Source organism: Capricornis sumatraensis, chromosome 16 (assembly GCF_032405125.1).
Source record: "Capricornis sumatraensis isolate serow.1 chromosome 16, serow.2, whole genome shotgun sequence".
NCBI lineage: Eukaryota > Metazoa > Chordata > Mammalia > Artiodactyla > Bovidae > Capricornis > Capricornis sumatraensis.
This window is the reverse complement of record NC_091084.1, coordinates 79545830-79562663: the sequence shown is the minus strand read 5'-3', so window position 1 is coordinate 79562663 and position 16834 is coordinate 79545830. Positions and strand designations below refer to the sequence as shown.

Genomic DNA, 16834 nt, shown 5'->3' with positions numbered 1-16834 from the left:
CTAACTGTAAAATATATAAATATTTATATATATATTTATATATAAATATATAAAAATATAAATTTATCCTATGCTGAAAGTCTACATGTTTTTGTTGTCAAAATGGACTTCCTTCATAGCTCAGTTGGTAAAGAATCCTTCTTCAGTGCAAGAGACTCTGGTTCCATTCCTGGGTCAAGAAGATCCCCTGGAGAAGGGAAAGTCTACGAACTCCAGTATTCTGGCCTGGAGAATTCCATGGACTGTATCGTCCATGGGATTGCAAAGAGTCAGACACAACTGAGCGATTGTGCAACTTTCACTTGTTGTCAGAAGAGGAAATTAAGACAAGACAAACCTTGATAGGAGAATATATTTCTGATAGATGCAACTAACAATAAGTTGGGGTCCAATAACATCACTCCATGGCAAATAGATTTGGCAAAAAGTAGAAACAGTGGCAGATTTGTTTTTCTTGGGCTCCAAAATCACTGTGATATGGGACTGCAGCCACCAAATTAAAAGACACTTGACCCTTGAAAGAAAATCTGTGACAAACCTAGACAGCATATGAACAAGCATGTAGTTGTATGGCAAAACCAATACAATATTGTAAAGTAATTAGCCTTCAATTAAAATAAGTAAATTTATATTAAAAAATAAAAATAAAATATGAAAAAAATAAAAAAGAAAAAGCAGAGACATTACTTTGCCAACAAACATCCATATAGTCAAAGTTATAGTTTTTCCAGTAATCATGTACAGATGTGAGAGTTGGATCATAAAGAAGGCTGGGTGCTGAATAACTGACCCTTTTGTAATATGGTGCTGGAAAAGACTCTTGAGTGTTCCTTGGATAGCAAGGAGATCAAACCAGTGAATCCTAAAGGAAATCAATCCAGATGTGAAGAGCTGACTCATTTTAAAAGACCCTGATATTGGAAGGATGGCATGCGCCTTGCAAAATGTATGTGCAAAGACAACTACTTTTACAATATTTTGTTATTATTTTTCATAGGAAAGGTAAAAATTGCTTTTCCTGCTTTAAATCCTGTCATCCTTGCTAGCATATTGACTATGTCTTCATTGTCAACTATGAACTAGTGAATGCAAGCTTGTTTAACTATTTTAAACATTTTCTCATTTGTTTTAAAAATCCCAATCTGTATCTTTCTGATATCAGTAGTTAATAAAGACTCTAAAAATACAGAAAACTGTCCATAGTATAACTAATTTTTATTTTCAGAATGTATTACAATGTTATTCACAGGACCTTTGGTAACAAATAATCATTTCTAAAATGATGGGGAGTTTTGAAGTTACATAATCAAGTAAACCATCATTACAGAATAGAAACTCTCATCCAGCAGTAACACCCATCATGTGATTTTAAAATTGCTAGAGATCTTTCTTTCTTTCTTTCTTTTTTTTTTTTTTTTTTAATCTTGGAAGAATATGAAGTAGGTTCTAAGAATCAGAGTTGAATGAGTAGGGTGCTGAAAGGGTGCTGAATTATATCTACTCTCAAATTCCAAATATGTATCTATCTTTATACTAGGCTCTTTTTTTTAGGAAGAGAACATTACTGCAAACTGAAAATTACAACAGTGTCATTTTCCAACAACTCAACTTTTTTGTTGAGGTCATGGATGTCCAAGAACAGGAAGAAAAGTAAGAAAATCACTACTAGTTAGAAAATCTCATTTGGAATCATAGTCTCCTTTTTTGCTAATATAGGGATTTACCAATATTTAAAATTTTAATACAAGCTTTAAGAGGAAAATAAAGTGCCATGTATAAAATTATCTTAATTTTCTGAGTCAATACATTTAAGTATTTTATAAAAATATTTAATTCTTTATATCTCCAATAGTATACACACATCCACAAACTTTATTTTCCAAATTTCAGAGATGTATGTAATTCTATGAATTGATAAAATAAATTTATTAAAATCATTTTATTAAAAATGATTAATACAGATATTAATAACCTGAGTTTTTAGTTTGACTTTTTAAAAATTGACTTATGCATAAAATAACTTCTGATTTCTAGTCTCAGCTTCTCATGTGAAAAGGACTATATAGAATGAAATAATTTGTCCTATACTTAGAAGCTCTAGAATTCATTGAATTCGTGTGGATGTTGGTAAGGGAAGAATTGACTGACTGACTGCTATAGGGCTAAATAATGTGAAATTAGCATGACAAATGTTTTATTTCTATGACCCTTCTCACAGCACCCTTTACCTCTTTGTTTCTCAGACTGTAAATCAGTGGGTTTAACATGGGAATCATCAGTGTATAGAACACTGAAACCACCTTCTCTTGTTCTACAGAATACTGGGAACTTGGCTGAATGTAATTAAAACTCAAGGTGCTGTAGAATATGGTCACAGCGGTCAGGTGAGAGGCACAGGTGGAGAAGGCTTTCTGTCTGCCTGCTGCTGAGCGGATCCTCAGGATAGCAACAGCAACGAAGGTGTAGGAAATGATCACAATCAAGAAGGTGGCCACGGCAATGACTCCAGAGAAGGTTAGGAGCAACAGCTCGTTCATGGAGGTATCAGAACATGACAACTTCAGCAGTGGGGGGACATCACAGAAGAAGTGACTGATGACATTGGACCTTCAGAAAGACAATCTCCCAAAGCTTATGGTGTGGGTCAGTGAGTTGATCATTCCACCAACGAGTGATCCAGTGACCAGTTCCACAGACTTCCTCTTAGACATGGCTGCAGCGTAAAGCAAAGGGTTGACAATGGCCACATAACGGTCGTAAGCCATCACGGACAGCAAGAAGCCTTCTGTGGTGATGAACACACCGAAAAACAAATGCTGCACTATGCAGGCAGAGAAGGAGATGGTTTGCCTCACAACTAGGAAGCTGATCAGCAATTTTGGTGCAATAACAGATGAATAACAGGCATCCACAAATGAAAGGCAGCTGAGGAAAAAGTACATGGGTGTGTGGAGCTTGGGAGTGATTTGGATTAAGAAGATCATGCCCAGATTCCCCACCAAAGTAATAACATAAATCACCAGGAACAATACAAAAAGAATAACTTTCAGCTCAGCATTGTCTGTCAGTCCCAAAAGAATAAATTCAGTAACAACCGTAAAATTCTTTGCAGCCATTTAATTCCTTAATCTTGAAATCTGTAAGTAAAACAGATGTGGGGATTAGAATGTACACAGGAGAATCTGGTGTTTAATATTAAAGACTCAGAGAAATAGATATAGGCTTCTGTCCTTGGAAAAATAAATTATTTTGCCAAACCAAGCTTTATGAGACTGCTATTTATTTATGTTTTTCATTTAGTGCTAGTTATAATTCTATCCCATAAACAAATATATGAAAATTCATTTTGGCTCTCAAAAATCTAATTCTGTCTCCAAGTGCCTGCCTCTATGAGAAAGTGATACTAGCTTGAGGGATACTGATGGAAAATATAAGGAATTCACAAAATTAAACTTAATCCTTCTTTAAAAGTCTTCATTTTTAAAGGAGTAAATTACAAGAAGATCTTTAGTCAGCTGTACTATTATCTCCATTGTTAATCTATAAAAGCACTATGATATAGCCAGATAAAAGCAAAGCTATGAGATGGAGTCCTGACCTCCAAAGATGCCATGATGCTCTTTAAGGTGCATAAATCTCTGGCCTCTTATGACACTTCCTTATAAGCATCACAGAGAGAGACCCTCAGTGAAATCACACAAGGGTGAGACTCAGAACATAGAAAATGAGGCCTTGTCTAAATGGAGCAGTTAAAAGACGTTATATATTACATGGGGCTTTTTAGCTACATCTGTTGTTATATAAATTTCTATACAGAATATTTAACTATTTATTATAAACATTCACATATAAACTTATATATATATGCATAGAAAAGATAAAATGTAAAATGTGGAATAACACAATCATTTATTGTTCTGGAATGTTTTTTGTTCATTTAATGTTCTGGAATGCCTTTATATAAGTCTATATATAAAATTGAAGTGTGGCTCAGTTGTGTCTGACTCTTTGCGACCCCATGGACTGTAGCCTACCATGTTCTTCCATCCATGGGATTTTTCCAGGCAAGAGTACTGGAGTGGGTTGCCATTTTCTTCTCCAGAGGATCTTCCTGACTCAGGGATCAAACCTGGGTCTCCCACATTTTAGGCAGATGTATGTATTTATATCTATATATGTGTATGTTGTGCTGTGTTTAGTCTTTCAGTTGTACCCAACTCTTTGCGAGCTCAGGGACTGTTGCCCACCAGTCTCCTCTGTCCTTGGCATTCTCTGAGCAAGAATACTGGAGTGGGTAGCCATTCTCTTCTCAACCCAGGGATTGAATCCGGGTCTCTCTCTCTCTCTCTCTCTCTCTCTCTCTCTCTATATATATATATATATATATATATATATAACACTAATATATTTATTAGTAAAACAGCACTTTGAAATGAAAGTCACTCAGTCAAGCCTGACTCTTTGCAAGCCCAGGGAATGTATCCTGCCAGTCTCCTCTGTCCTTGGAATTCTCCAGGCAGGAAAACTGGGGGGGGGGTACCCCATTTTCTTCTTGACCAGGGATTGAATCTGGGTCTCCTGCACTGCAGGCAGAGTCTTCACAGTTTGAGCCACTAGGGAACACTGTGGTTTTCTCAATAAAGTTTCTATTTTTTAGGTAATTTGGTTACTTAGGCTTTTTAGTCTATTGTACCAGGCTTCTATGCTATGTGAGTGCTCTGCCATTTCCGATACTTTTCAACCCCATGGACTGTAGCCCACCAGGCTCCTCTGTCCATGGAATTTTCCAGACAAGAATACTGGAGGGAGTTGTCATTTCCTCCTCCAAGGACTCATGGATTCAGGGATGGAACCTGTGCTTCTTTTGCCTTCTATAGTGACAGGCAGATTCTTTACCACTGTGCCACCTAGGAAGCCCCACTATGCTTATATAAGAATCAATACATCCATAAGAGGGTAGGGCTCTCCATATATTTTTATATATAAAGAAATAAATACAATGAGAAAGTTTGGTTCATCTATGTCAATTCTATTAATTTATTTTAATAAATATTTCAACTGCCACAAAAGCGAAATAGTTGGCATCAGCCCAACCTACAATTAAAATATGTTGCTATCATTTATTGATTTATTGACTTTGGGAAAGTCATTTATCTTCTTTTATACTAGTATAATCACACCTACATCACGTGATCACTGAAAATAAGGGATACTATGGGAAAGATGCTAGGTTTTGCCTTGAGTTAATAATAAGTGCACAAAGTATAAGATAGATAAATAGGAAGGTGGGGAGATAAGTTAGTAGATAAGCAATATATTGACAGAGAATTGTAATGTGAACAAATTTAATGGTCATGCAGATGAGTATAAATCATGAAAAAAGGTACAACACTGAATCTATTAACATTTCCCAAATTTGAAATCTTTAGTTCATTCTGTTTAAAAATACAATGAAATAGAAATGGATGTTTTAATATTTTCTTTCATAAATATGTAGCCTAGAAGTTTTCACAATTGCTAATACATTACTCAGAAACTATCAAAACATTTGCCAAAATGCATGAGTTCTTCAAACTGTAATGTTAAATCTAGACATTTCAAAACAAAATAGAACATTAGTTCATCCCATCTGAACTATCTAATTCAGTAATTAGTAACTTTATGTGAATGTTTAAATAGAAATTAAACATAATAAAAATAGGTAAAATTCACAGTCTGATTTAGTCTCAAGTGCTCAATAGTCATGCATGACTATATAGCCACTCTATTGATCAGTGCTAATTACAGAACATTTCAATCACTGCAGAAAGACTTGTATTGATTAGAGCTCTCATCTAACTCTCTAACTCATCTTTCTAAAGTATCAATTAAATAGCATTGTCTCAAGGAAAGATACTTTACAGATAGTTTTCATTGTAAGCATAATTAAAAAGGATTTCCAAATGGAATTTAGAAATTAAATTATATTACTCATCAGGCATGCCTATCCCTGTAAAACATAAGACAATATTGTGAATAAAACTAGATGATACAGGTGGAGTGGACAGAGTTAAGTTGGTTTAAATGACCTCTAATATTCTTAACATTCATGATTCTATCAGATTTAAAACAATCTAAGTGATCTATTAAAATATGGGAAAAATTTAAAAACAAAAGAAAGAAGTTAATTATTGTAAAATAAATTCAACTTACTGAAAGAAAATATTTTAAAATTTCAGCTTTAGAAACTTCATGTTGTTTTCCATGCTTTCTTTTTTACAAAACTTTATTAAAAACAATAATTAAAAGTATATGATGAAGATGATATCTCCAGGGAAAACAATGGAAGGCAAATCATCATTAATACACAATAAATAGAGTAACAAAGTAACAAATGTTTAACATTTTTTATTTTTGCTCTAAAAGAACACATTTGAATAGAAGGTACATCTAAATATATATATATATATACAGGCGCTTTTTACATCAGCTTCTAATGAGTTCTATTACAGCTTAAATGTTACAAAGTTAACAAATGAAACCTTGGGAAACACAGTTCTTAAGGGACTTTACATTTTCCCCTGATTCATAGATGTCCCTAAAGTGTATAATTAACTAAAACACTATAAAGAATTTTTTAAATCATCAAGCTTGGAGGATTCTTGAATTCAGTAAAATTTAAAAAGAAAAATAATGGAAAGAATTTGCTCCACAGAACAGAGATTTACCTAAATGATAAATGGTCAGGTGTCACTAGGCTTGTTATGCAGATATGCAAGATAAGGAAACTGAAAACACAGTTAATTTTAAAGAATCTTTAAAAGCATCATACACAGAGAGAGAATAAAAAAGTGAATTTTTGGTGGTTAGATTGCCAATCTCTATTTTCAGTTTAACTTGGAAACTGAGTTCAAAAGAATCCTTCTAGAACTCTGGTGAAAATTCAAGGCTTACATTCATTGAACTATTTACTGAAGAACAACATATTCTAGGTATCATTTACAGAGATAAATGGGTTATCAAAAATGGTTCAATCTTCATTTTTAGAAAGATTGGAGAATAAATATACTCCCAAAGACACTTAGATTATATAAAAATCTATAATTAAAATAGAACGTTGAGTTTAAAGTCGATAATTTAAATAAAGAAATGGATAATCACCATGGGGAGAAATGAGAGAATACTCAAATTAGACAAGTAGGAAAATTGGTAGGATGCATTTCCCGAGGGCTTTTATCAATCTCTGTAACAAGAATATTGGATTTTAATAAATCTGTTGCTAAAAATAAGTGGAAAACTAGAGACAGACATGTAACAAAAGTTTTCAGATATTTGACAACTGGTGGCCCATGACAGAAGGACCATGATTACTGGCCCTTGGTATGAAATGATGGTGCAGCACATGAAGAACATAACAGTCGTGTAGAGAGGAAGACACTGAGTCATGTCAGGAAGGCTACAGTGCCTGAAATATGCAGGGCTGAGCACTGGAGTGGAGACACCAAAGCAAAATGATTTCACATCAGCATGAAGTTGGCTGGCGACATTTCCGATGGCTTCTAAATTGCAGCTATTGAGATTGTATAAAGCCAAGCCGAGAATGGGCTTCCCTCATAGCGCAGTTGGTAAAGAATTGGCCTACAATGCAGGAAACCCGGGTTCGATTCCTGGGTAGGGAAGATTCCCTGAAGAAGGAAACAGCAACCCACTCCAGTATTCTTGCCTGGAGAATCCCATGGGCAGAGCAGCCTGATGGGCTACAGTCCATGGGGTCACAAGAGTAGGACACGATTTAGCGGCTAAAGAGAAATCTAGAACAGCTACTAAGAAAAAAAGGAACTGCAAGGAATTTGTACCTTGAAAACTACCAGTTCTCATACGGTTAGGATACATTCAAATTTGTCAAATCTTATTGAAGAATGTCATTGAACTTGCCCCAAAGGAAATAATCCGCTAAATTCCATCTAACAGAACTCAACATTAACTCTCAAAAGGATTATGCAGGTGAGCAAGCAAATAAACTGACTGGCAAAACAAATCCCAACACTTTGAAGATAGAATAAAAATTAAAAAACAAAACAAAACTATGGACTCAACTGAAAAATGTACTCAATGTCCAGCATCCAAAGAAATATCTGCAAGTTGAAGAGAAAATGTTATCCATAACCATGAGAAATATGTCATCATTTCTAGATCCAGGAATAACAGATGAGAGAATAAGTGGTGAAAGGGTTCGTCACTCAGTCGTGTCCAACTCTTTGCAAGCCCATAGACTGTAGCCCTCCAGGCTCCTCTGTCCATGGAATTTTCCAGGCAAGAATACTGGAGTGGGTGGCCATTTCCTTCTTCAGGAGACCTTCCCAACCCAGGGATCATGTGTCTCCTGCGCTGCAGGGAGATTCTTTACCATCCGAGCCACGAGGGAAGCCCCAGAATAGGTAAACAAGGACTTTAAAAGCAGTAGCAAATATTTTAAGAATTCGAAGGCAAATATAAATATGAAAATTAGAACTGAGAGTTATAATAGAAAACCAAATTGAGTCACTAGGATTCAGTAGAGTATCAAGAAAGAACATTTCACTCTGTATTTGTTAAAAGCAGATTAAACATCGAAGAAATAACTTAGTGAAAAAGACACAAAACAACAGAACTCTCTACATTTAAGTACCAAGAGATAAATGGAAATCGCTAAAAAGTTAGACACTTGACAAGCCTAAGTAAAATACATTATACATATTAAAAAAAGAATAATAAACACTGACTTTGTGGAAAATAATGCACACTAAAAGAAAATGAACAAACATTTAACAACACTGGAAAAATAGCAAACAATAATTTTATATCAGACAAAAACATAACCTAGAAATTTAAAGAAAGACACATTTTCCTTATCTGCTTCTGGCAATCACCAGGTAAAATTTGATAAGATATCACATCACAGTTAAAAACTTTGAGAAAAAAAGAAATAGCCAACCTTGAAAGTACTGGAGACAGAAAATTAAGCAAGTTATGAAAGGCATTAGACATTCATTAATGGGACAAGTGATGTTCTCCTTTTACAAATTCTGTTTTGAGAAGGGCTTGATCTTGCAACAAATGATTACCCTGTAAATAGCCCACAGTCTTTCTGAGCTGAACAACAAAAGAGACAGAATTGGGACAAACATAGTCAAAGGGAAGAAATGAGAGAGAGATGAATTCTAGGAAGGAGAAAGCCAGGGAAGAGGAGATTAATATCCTGTGTAAAAACATTGTCCAGTTCACTGATCCTGAAACATGAACGTGTGGTGCAGACTCCATATGCTAGACAGAGCTAAAAATATGAAGTAATATTTGTATTACAACCCATGAGACAGAGTTTGAGTCAAAGCATGTCAGTTTTCTGCTGAAAGAAAAAGGAAAAAATAAAATCAACTCTCTTAAGATAAGGACAACAATATTCAGACATAGCAGGATATTACAATATCCAAGATAAAGTCAAAAATTTCTTGACACACAAATGTGCAAGAAAATTAGGACAAGCCTTGAAAGGGCAGCAGAAATTGGTTCTTTGCTCTTTTTCTCCCTTCTCAGTCTTTAGATAGTTCTGTATAGTTTGAGTGATGGCTTTAACTTTCCCGTCTCCCCTTCCCATTTCATTCCCAAATCTCTTTTATATCTGAGTGGCTTCCCTGGTAGCTCAGTGGTAAGGAATCTCACCTGCAAGGCAGAAGACACAGGAAATTCAGGGCTTTGGGAAGATCCCCTGGAGGAGGGCATGGCGGCCCACTCCAGTATTCTTGCCTGGAGAATCCCATGGACAGAGGAGGCTGGCCACTACAGTCCATGGGTTGCAACGAGTCCGAGAGGGCTGAAGCCACTGAGCACACAGGAGCAAAGGTGGAGAGGGTTTTCTGCCCTCCCTAGTGGGAGCACAATTCTTCTTTGTGTCACTGCAGGACCCTGGCCAAATAACTAATAAAACAGTAAAACATATGGAGGAAAATCTGAATAAGCAGTTTTATTTAGCACAGATATAAAAGTTCAAAAAAATATATTGATCAGAAAGAAAAACAACCAAATTAAAATGAACCAAAGGGTAGATGCTTCAAAAGGAAGTGTATGAAAGACTCATATTTTATGCAAAAAAGTGTTTATTATTATTAGTCTTCAAGCAAAAAAAGATCACAATGAAATAATTTTCACTAATTTCTATTTCAAAAATTTAAAACTTCTACATGAAATATTGGCACAGATTCTCAGAAAATGGGACTCTCGTGGATATTTGTTGGTAATGTAAAAGGCTGCAATAAGCTTGGAAGGCTTCAAATTTCTTATAAGCTTAAATATTCATTTATCCTGTGATCCAGTAATTTCACCCTTAGATCTAACCATGAGAAATTAACTCATCCATCCACAAACATATTTAAATGGAAATGTTTATACTAAGCTTTTTATAATAACCCAAAACACTAATATTCATCAATGACTAAAGAATGGTGGCACATGCATGTATTGGGATATAATCTAGCTATAAAAATCACAACATAGATAAATGTCAAAATCACTATATGAAGTGAAATATACCATATTAACAGTATGTATTGCATTACTCTACTTACATGAAACTCAGGAACAGGGAAAATAAGTTTATGGAAACAAACCAGAGCAGCAGTTGCTGGAGGTGGGAGGATTTTGTTTGAGGTGCAAAGGGGAGAGGAACCTTTCTACATTGGAAATGGTCCAGATAAAGGATATAAAGCATCAGAAAAATTTCTTTGGGACTGAAAGTGTTCTATGTATTGTTTTAGGTATTAGGAACAAATAAAACAGTTTTCAGAACTTATCCATTTGTACAATTTAGATCCATCTTTAACTGTATATGAGTTTCCCTCAATTATTGTATCTACAGAAGTCATAGAGGAAGATGGCATGGGTAAAATATTATGAGAAGGAATATAATATTTTATGTTAGTTTTTTTTCTTGATGAGGTTGTACTGAACATTATCCAAGCATGGTTGAATCTCAGCTCAGGCAACGCTATGGTTGAGACGATCATCACAGTAAGATACCGCATCTCAGTTTGTTATGGTTGGTCATATGGAAGGATAAGACAAGAATATATTATCCACTTAAAGATGAGGGTTTAATTTCAAATCGTCTAGTTATCAATTATATGGCTTTGGTCTAATTATCTGGTTCTCCAAAACTTGATGTCCTCTGAATATGGAAATAATACCTATCTAAAATAGATTAATTGATATATTTTTAACCCAGTGTTCACTACATATTTTTACTTGACTAACACATTTAAAGAAAAAAAAAGTATGTGATGATGATAATACCATTTAGAATTTATCATGGGCTTTGTAATTGTACCAGTTTTACTGGAATAAAGCTGATTGAAGAATTTTTCGTTGCTACTTCAATCATTGACTCTGTGTGAGTCTCTGAGAACTGTACAGATCCTTTATGCTGTTTGCTTTCTTTCCTTGAATTATCCCTTACACTTTTTTTTTCTTTCAGTTGGGAATATGCAGAACATTCTGAATAATTAGCAGTCACCACAGGTAGTTTTTAATAAATGCTCAGATGATTTAGGTGTAATCATCTGAATAAATTATACTACTTCCTCTGGGATCATCACAGAGGAAGAGAAAAGTCATATATTCTCCTTACCCAAACAAAAAGTAATTTTGGAGAAGAAAATCCAATTCTTCATTAAAGGTGAGTGGATAGAAGTGGTCGATTTTGCTTAGCACCTGGGTATTGGTCATTTCCTAAGTTTTCTGGCCTCTGACCATGGACTCTTAGGGCTCTTAATGGTCACTGAGCGCTAGTTCTTTACATGACAAAAACATTATTATCTCCCTTTTTATCTGGAATAGTATGAACTTTTTAGAGTAGTAGACCCTATGAATTGACTAGAAGTAATATATCCACTGATTTCTGAAATGTGAAAGTGTATTCGGATATTTTATGGGATGAAAAAGTTAGAAATGTCTGAAAAAATCATCACTGATTGAATCTCTTAATAGATTCTCATTAGAATCTATTAAGATTAAGATTTATATAGATAAGATGTAGGATGCCCAGTTACATCTGAATTTTAGATGAAATATTTTTTAGTAGATGTCTTTTGTACTATTTGATCATTATTATTCATATAAACATATAAATGCAATATTTAAAAAGAATATATTAAATTATGTATTATATATTATAATATATATTTTTAAAATTTGCAATATTTTAAGTGAAAACAATTTTAATATAATGATATGTCTTTAAGGCACTTCCCTGGTGGTTCATATGGTAAAGAATCTGCCTACAATGCAGGAGGGTTTGATCTCAGAGTTGGGAAGATCCTCTGGAGAAGGGAATGGCTACCCACTCCACTATTCTTTCCTGGAGAATTCCACAGACAAAGGAGCCTGGCAGCCTATAGTCCTTGGGCTCACAAAAAATCGGACACAACTAAGTGACTAAGAGTTTCAAGTCCTTATATATAAAGATAAACCATAAGGATTTTACATTTTTTAGTTGTCTGCTTTTTCCCCCTACTGGTTGCTTACTACTTGATTTGTGTTTTTTGTTTGCTTGTTTGTTTTCAGGAAAGGCTTTACAAACTGAAAAAAAAAAAAAAAAGACTGGCAAATAAATAGAATGATTTAAGAGTTACCGAGAAAGCCCTCACCCTCAGATAGGTCCTAACTTCTATCATTACGTCTGAAGATTGAAAAGTCAGTTATTCTTTTGCATAATTTTTGCATTTTGTATGCCTTAATTCCCTAAATGGAAGTGTATGAAATGCTACATCAAAATGACTGGAGATATTCTTTCCTGAAATAGAAGAATGGACAGGATATCAAAACCTCCTTAAGATTCTAGCAACTGCTATTTCTATAGAAGTGAGGTTGTTGGATCATATGGGGAACTTTTAATCAACAAGTATAAAATTATAATTTTGCAAGATGAATAGGATAAAGATATGCTGTACACCATTGTGTACACAGTTAATAATACTGTATTGTACACTTCAAAGTAGTTAAATGGGGTAAATTCTCATACTAGAATGAGCAGGGTAAAAGAATCAAGACATCTTCAGAGGGAGGTAATCGCTGACTCTGGAGATCAACTCAGTAAACACTAAAATAATTCTTGGCAAACACTGAAGACTTCAAAGGGTACTGGAATTTTGGATTGTCTTAACTTAGTTATGACCAACCTAGACAGCATATTAAAAACCAGAGATATTTTGCCAACAAAGGTCCATCTAGTCAAGGCTATGGTTTTACCAGTAGTCATGTATGGATGTGAGAGTTTGACTATAAAGAAAGCTGAACACCGAAGAGTTGAAGCTTTTGAACTGTGGTGTTGGAGAAGACTCTTGAGAGTCCCTTGGACTGCAAGGAGATCCAACCAGTGCATCCTAAAGGAGACCAGTCCTAAGTGTTCATTGGAAGGACTGATGTTGAAGCTGAAACTCCAATACTTGGGCCACCTGATGTAAAGAGCTGACTCATTTGAAAAGACCCTGATGCTGGGAAAGATTGAAGGCAGGAGGAGAAGGGGTTGACAGAGGATGAGATGGTTGGATGGCATTCACCGACTCAATGGACATGAGTTTGAGTAAACTCCGGGAGTTGGTAATGTACAGGGATCACAGAGTTGGACAAGACTGAGCGACAGAACTGAACTGAACTCAATGTGTCTCGCATTCTGCAGGAAAGCCTGGAGAGTAGAGTCTGAAACATTGGGTTCTTATTTGTAAAATGAGAAGGGGCCTGAAAGCAGAATGGGATTCAATGGGGAATCCACAGACGACAGTCTAGGAGAAAGGAGTAGAAATGGCTCATCAATCTCCAGTATGCCATCACTAGTCTTTGAATCAAACTGGCTAAATCAATACTAAAAACTACAAAGTACCACTGAGTGGCTTCAGACTCCAGCTAACCTTCTGGTCAGCTTTGTAAGGGAGCAATATTTACCCCCCCCAGCCCCCAAAATGTCTCTTTGGCATGTGGATTATTTCCAGCTGAAAACAATCAAGATCCAGAAGACTCCAGAATAATTTTTAATCTTCCCCCTGATTGTCTAAAAAATACTAGATAAAGGGCTTGTTGATATCTGCAGAGAAAGTCGGCTAGGTGTAGTCAGGGAAACGCAGGCAGAGCCGAGAGATCCAAGTCCATTCTGTACCACTCTCTCTATCAGACCCAGCAGATATCAGTTTATCAAGCATTTGTTTTTCCATCTCCATGTGAATTCCCTCCTGCTCCTTGGAAGTCCCAAACCATTACCCTCAACACCCTCTTTTGTCTCTAGCTGAAGACAGTATTTAAGGTAAAGACTTTGGCCATTTTGATGAGCTACTCAGTTTTCCTGAGTTGCTTCCATGTATACATGTTATACAACTTGCATTTGATTTCTTCCTGCAAATGTGTCTGATGGCAATTTAATTCTCAGACTCACCAACCAGCCAAAAGAACTTAGGAAGATGGTAGAAGAGAATTATTTCCTCTCTGACAGCTCTGATGAAACAAAAATGCACATTCTAAGGCAAGTCAGAGAAATGTGTACATAATTTTTCTTTCTCTTCCTTTGGCATCCTCTCTCCCCTCTGCTGTGCACTGTGTATCTCTATTATGCCTCAACCAAATTTCCCATCAGCAGAAAAGTCTACTGAAAAACAAAGAGACAAATTCTCCTAGCATCAGCAACATAAATCCTTAGGAAATAACCTTCCTTCTTGTAAGGGGCTCTCCATGATGACCCCTGACTCACCACTAACTGTACATGTAGATCTGGTCTGTTTACATGTCAAAAATACATCATTCAATGAACAGCTCTTCGTCTCAGAAAATTACTTGACTGTGCTTTGACCTTTAAAAGATAGAACAATTCCAGAACTTTCTGAGAGGCTGTTTCTGGGTTATAATCCTTAGTTTTGTTCAAATGAGACCTTCTATTTAATTCTTAGATCAACTGATTAATTTTTTCATCGACGGATTCCAGAAGTTTCACCTGGTACAAGTTTCCATCTTGGCCCATTTGGATTTCTCAGGCAAAAGTTGAGCATTCTATTACTATTAATAATTCTAGCTTTTATTTTGTCTGATTGAGATTTTTGAACTCGAATTACTCCTCCAATTAAAAGTCATGCTTACAGAGTTCCAGATTTTGTTGAAAGAAAGGGAATCCAGATGGATTAAGCTAAGAGAAGTTCTAATTGTTTTTACTGATGGGTGATTTAGTCACTAAGTATCTGATTCTTTGTGACCCCGTGGACTGTAGCCCACCAGGCTCCTCTGCCCATGGGATTTTCCAGGCTAGAATACTGGTTTGGGTTGCCATTTTCTCCTCCAGAGCATCTCCTCCACCCAGGGATCGAACCTGGGTCTTCTGCATTGCAGGCAGATTCTTTACCAATTGAGCCACCAGGGAAGCCCATGTAAATTTTATGAAATGCAAGAGGCAGTGCTTAACACTGAGACATTTAAAAAATCATGGTGCTATGCTTTGTATTGTACAAGTGTACAATATATGCTGTGCTGTCCAATTTGAGAAGTCCTAAAGAATTCTCAGATGAAAGTGGAAGTGTAGTAAAGGAAAATGTGATATCCTTGTATAGATGAAATAAAGTCTATGTTTCTATGTTAATACCTATATGGTAATTTAAATCAATGGATATTTTCCAAATATCACTGACTATTGAATCTGTAGTAACAGTGCATGTGATTTCTCAGGATTTCCTCTTTTTGGAAAGTAGAAGATTCTGTCCTTTATTTTAGTTTCAAAATAAGATATGGAAATTATTTTTCTATCCCTTGTCATGAAATAAAATATCTACTCTCTCCAAAAATATTATACTTAATTAAATGACACTATGGGAAAACTCACATTTCTTTCCAGAAAAGCTAACTGGACTAAATGGACCAACAGAATCGATCATCACTGACTGAATTCATTCTGATGGGGGTCACAAAGCATCCTGAGCTTCAGATTCCCCTTTTTGGGGTCTTCCTCATCATCTACACAATCACAGTGGTGGGAAATCTGGGCATGATCATCGTAACTCAAGTGGATTCCCGGCTACACAAACCTATGTACTTTTTTATCAAACACCTGGCTTTCATTGATCTTGGTAATTCTACTGTCATTTGTCCCAAGATGCTGGTGAATTTTGTTGTGGATCAAAATACCATTTCCTATTATGCATGTGCCACACAGTTGGCTTTCTTCCTTATGTTCATTATCAGTGAATTTTTTATCTTGTCAGCCATGGCCTATGACCGCTACTTGGCTATCTGCAACCCTCTGCTGTACAATGTTATCATGTCCCAGAGACTTTGTCTTATGCTGGTAGGCATTCCCTACCTCTACAGTACCTTTCAGGCACTCATGTTCACTATTAAGATTTTTACATTGACTTTTTGTGGCTCTAATGTCATCGGTCATTTCTACTGTGACGATGTTCCCTTGTTGCTTATGCTCTGCTCAAATGCACAAGAAATAGCGTTGTTGATCATACTGTTTTCAGCATTTAATTTGATCTCTTCCCTCCTGGTCATCCTAATGTCCTACATACTGATCCTGATAGCCGTATTTCAAATGCGTTCTGCCGAGAGCAGGAAAAAAGCTTTCTCCACATGTGGTTCTCATCTGATGGTGGTGGTTGTGTTCTATGGGTCTCTACTATTTATGTATATGCAGCCCAACTCCACTCACTCTTTTGATACAGATAAAATGGCCTCTGTGTTTTATACTTTAGTGATTCCCATGCTTAACCCCTTCATCTACAGCTTAAGGAACAAAGAAGTAAAAAGTGCCTTCCAAATGGTCTTAAAGAATAAGTGCAAACTTTGTATCTAA

The 16834-nt window shown here is 35.7% G+C and overlaps 2 protein-coding genes across 2 annotated transcripts; one reads left to right on the top strand and one right to left on the bottom strand.

Moving 5' to 3' along the window:
• Positions 1 to 2177: 2177 nt before the first annotated feature.
• On the bottom strand, positions 2178 to 3116 carry OR5J2 (olfactory receptor family 5 subfamily J member 2). The gene is given in 1 exon segment (XM_068989255.1): positions 2178 to 3116. A coding segment is annotated over 1 exon segment (939 nt).
• A 12773-nt stretch (positions 3117 to 15889) lies between these two features.
• OR8K5 (olfactory receptor family 8 subfamily K member 5) lies at positions 15890 to 16834 on the top strand. Its single transcript, XM_068988639.1, has one exon. The coding sequence runs from the start codon at positions 15893 to 15895 to the stop codon at positions 16832 to 16834; it is 942 nt and encodes a 313-aa protein (XP_068844740.1). The 5' UTR covers positions 15890 to 15892.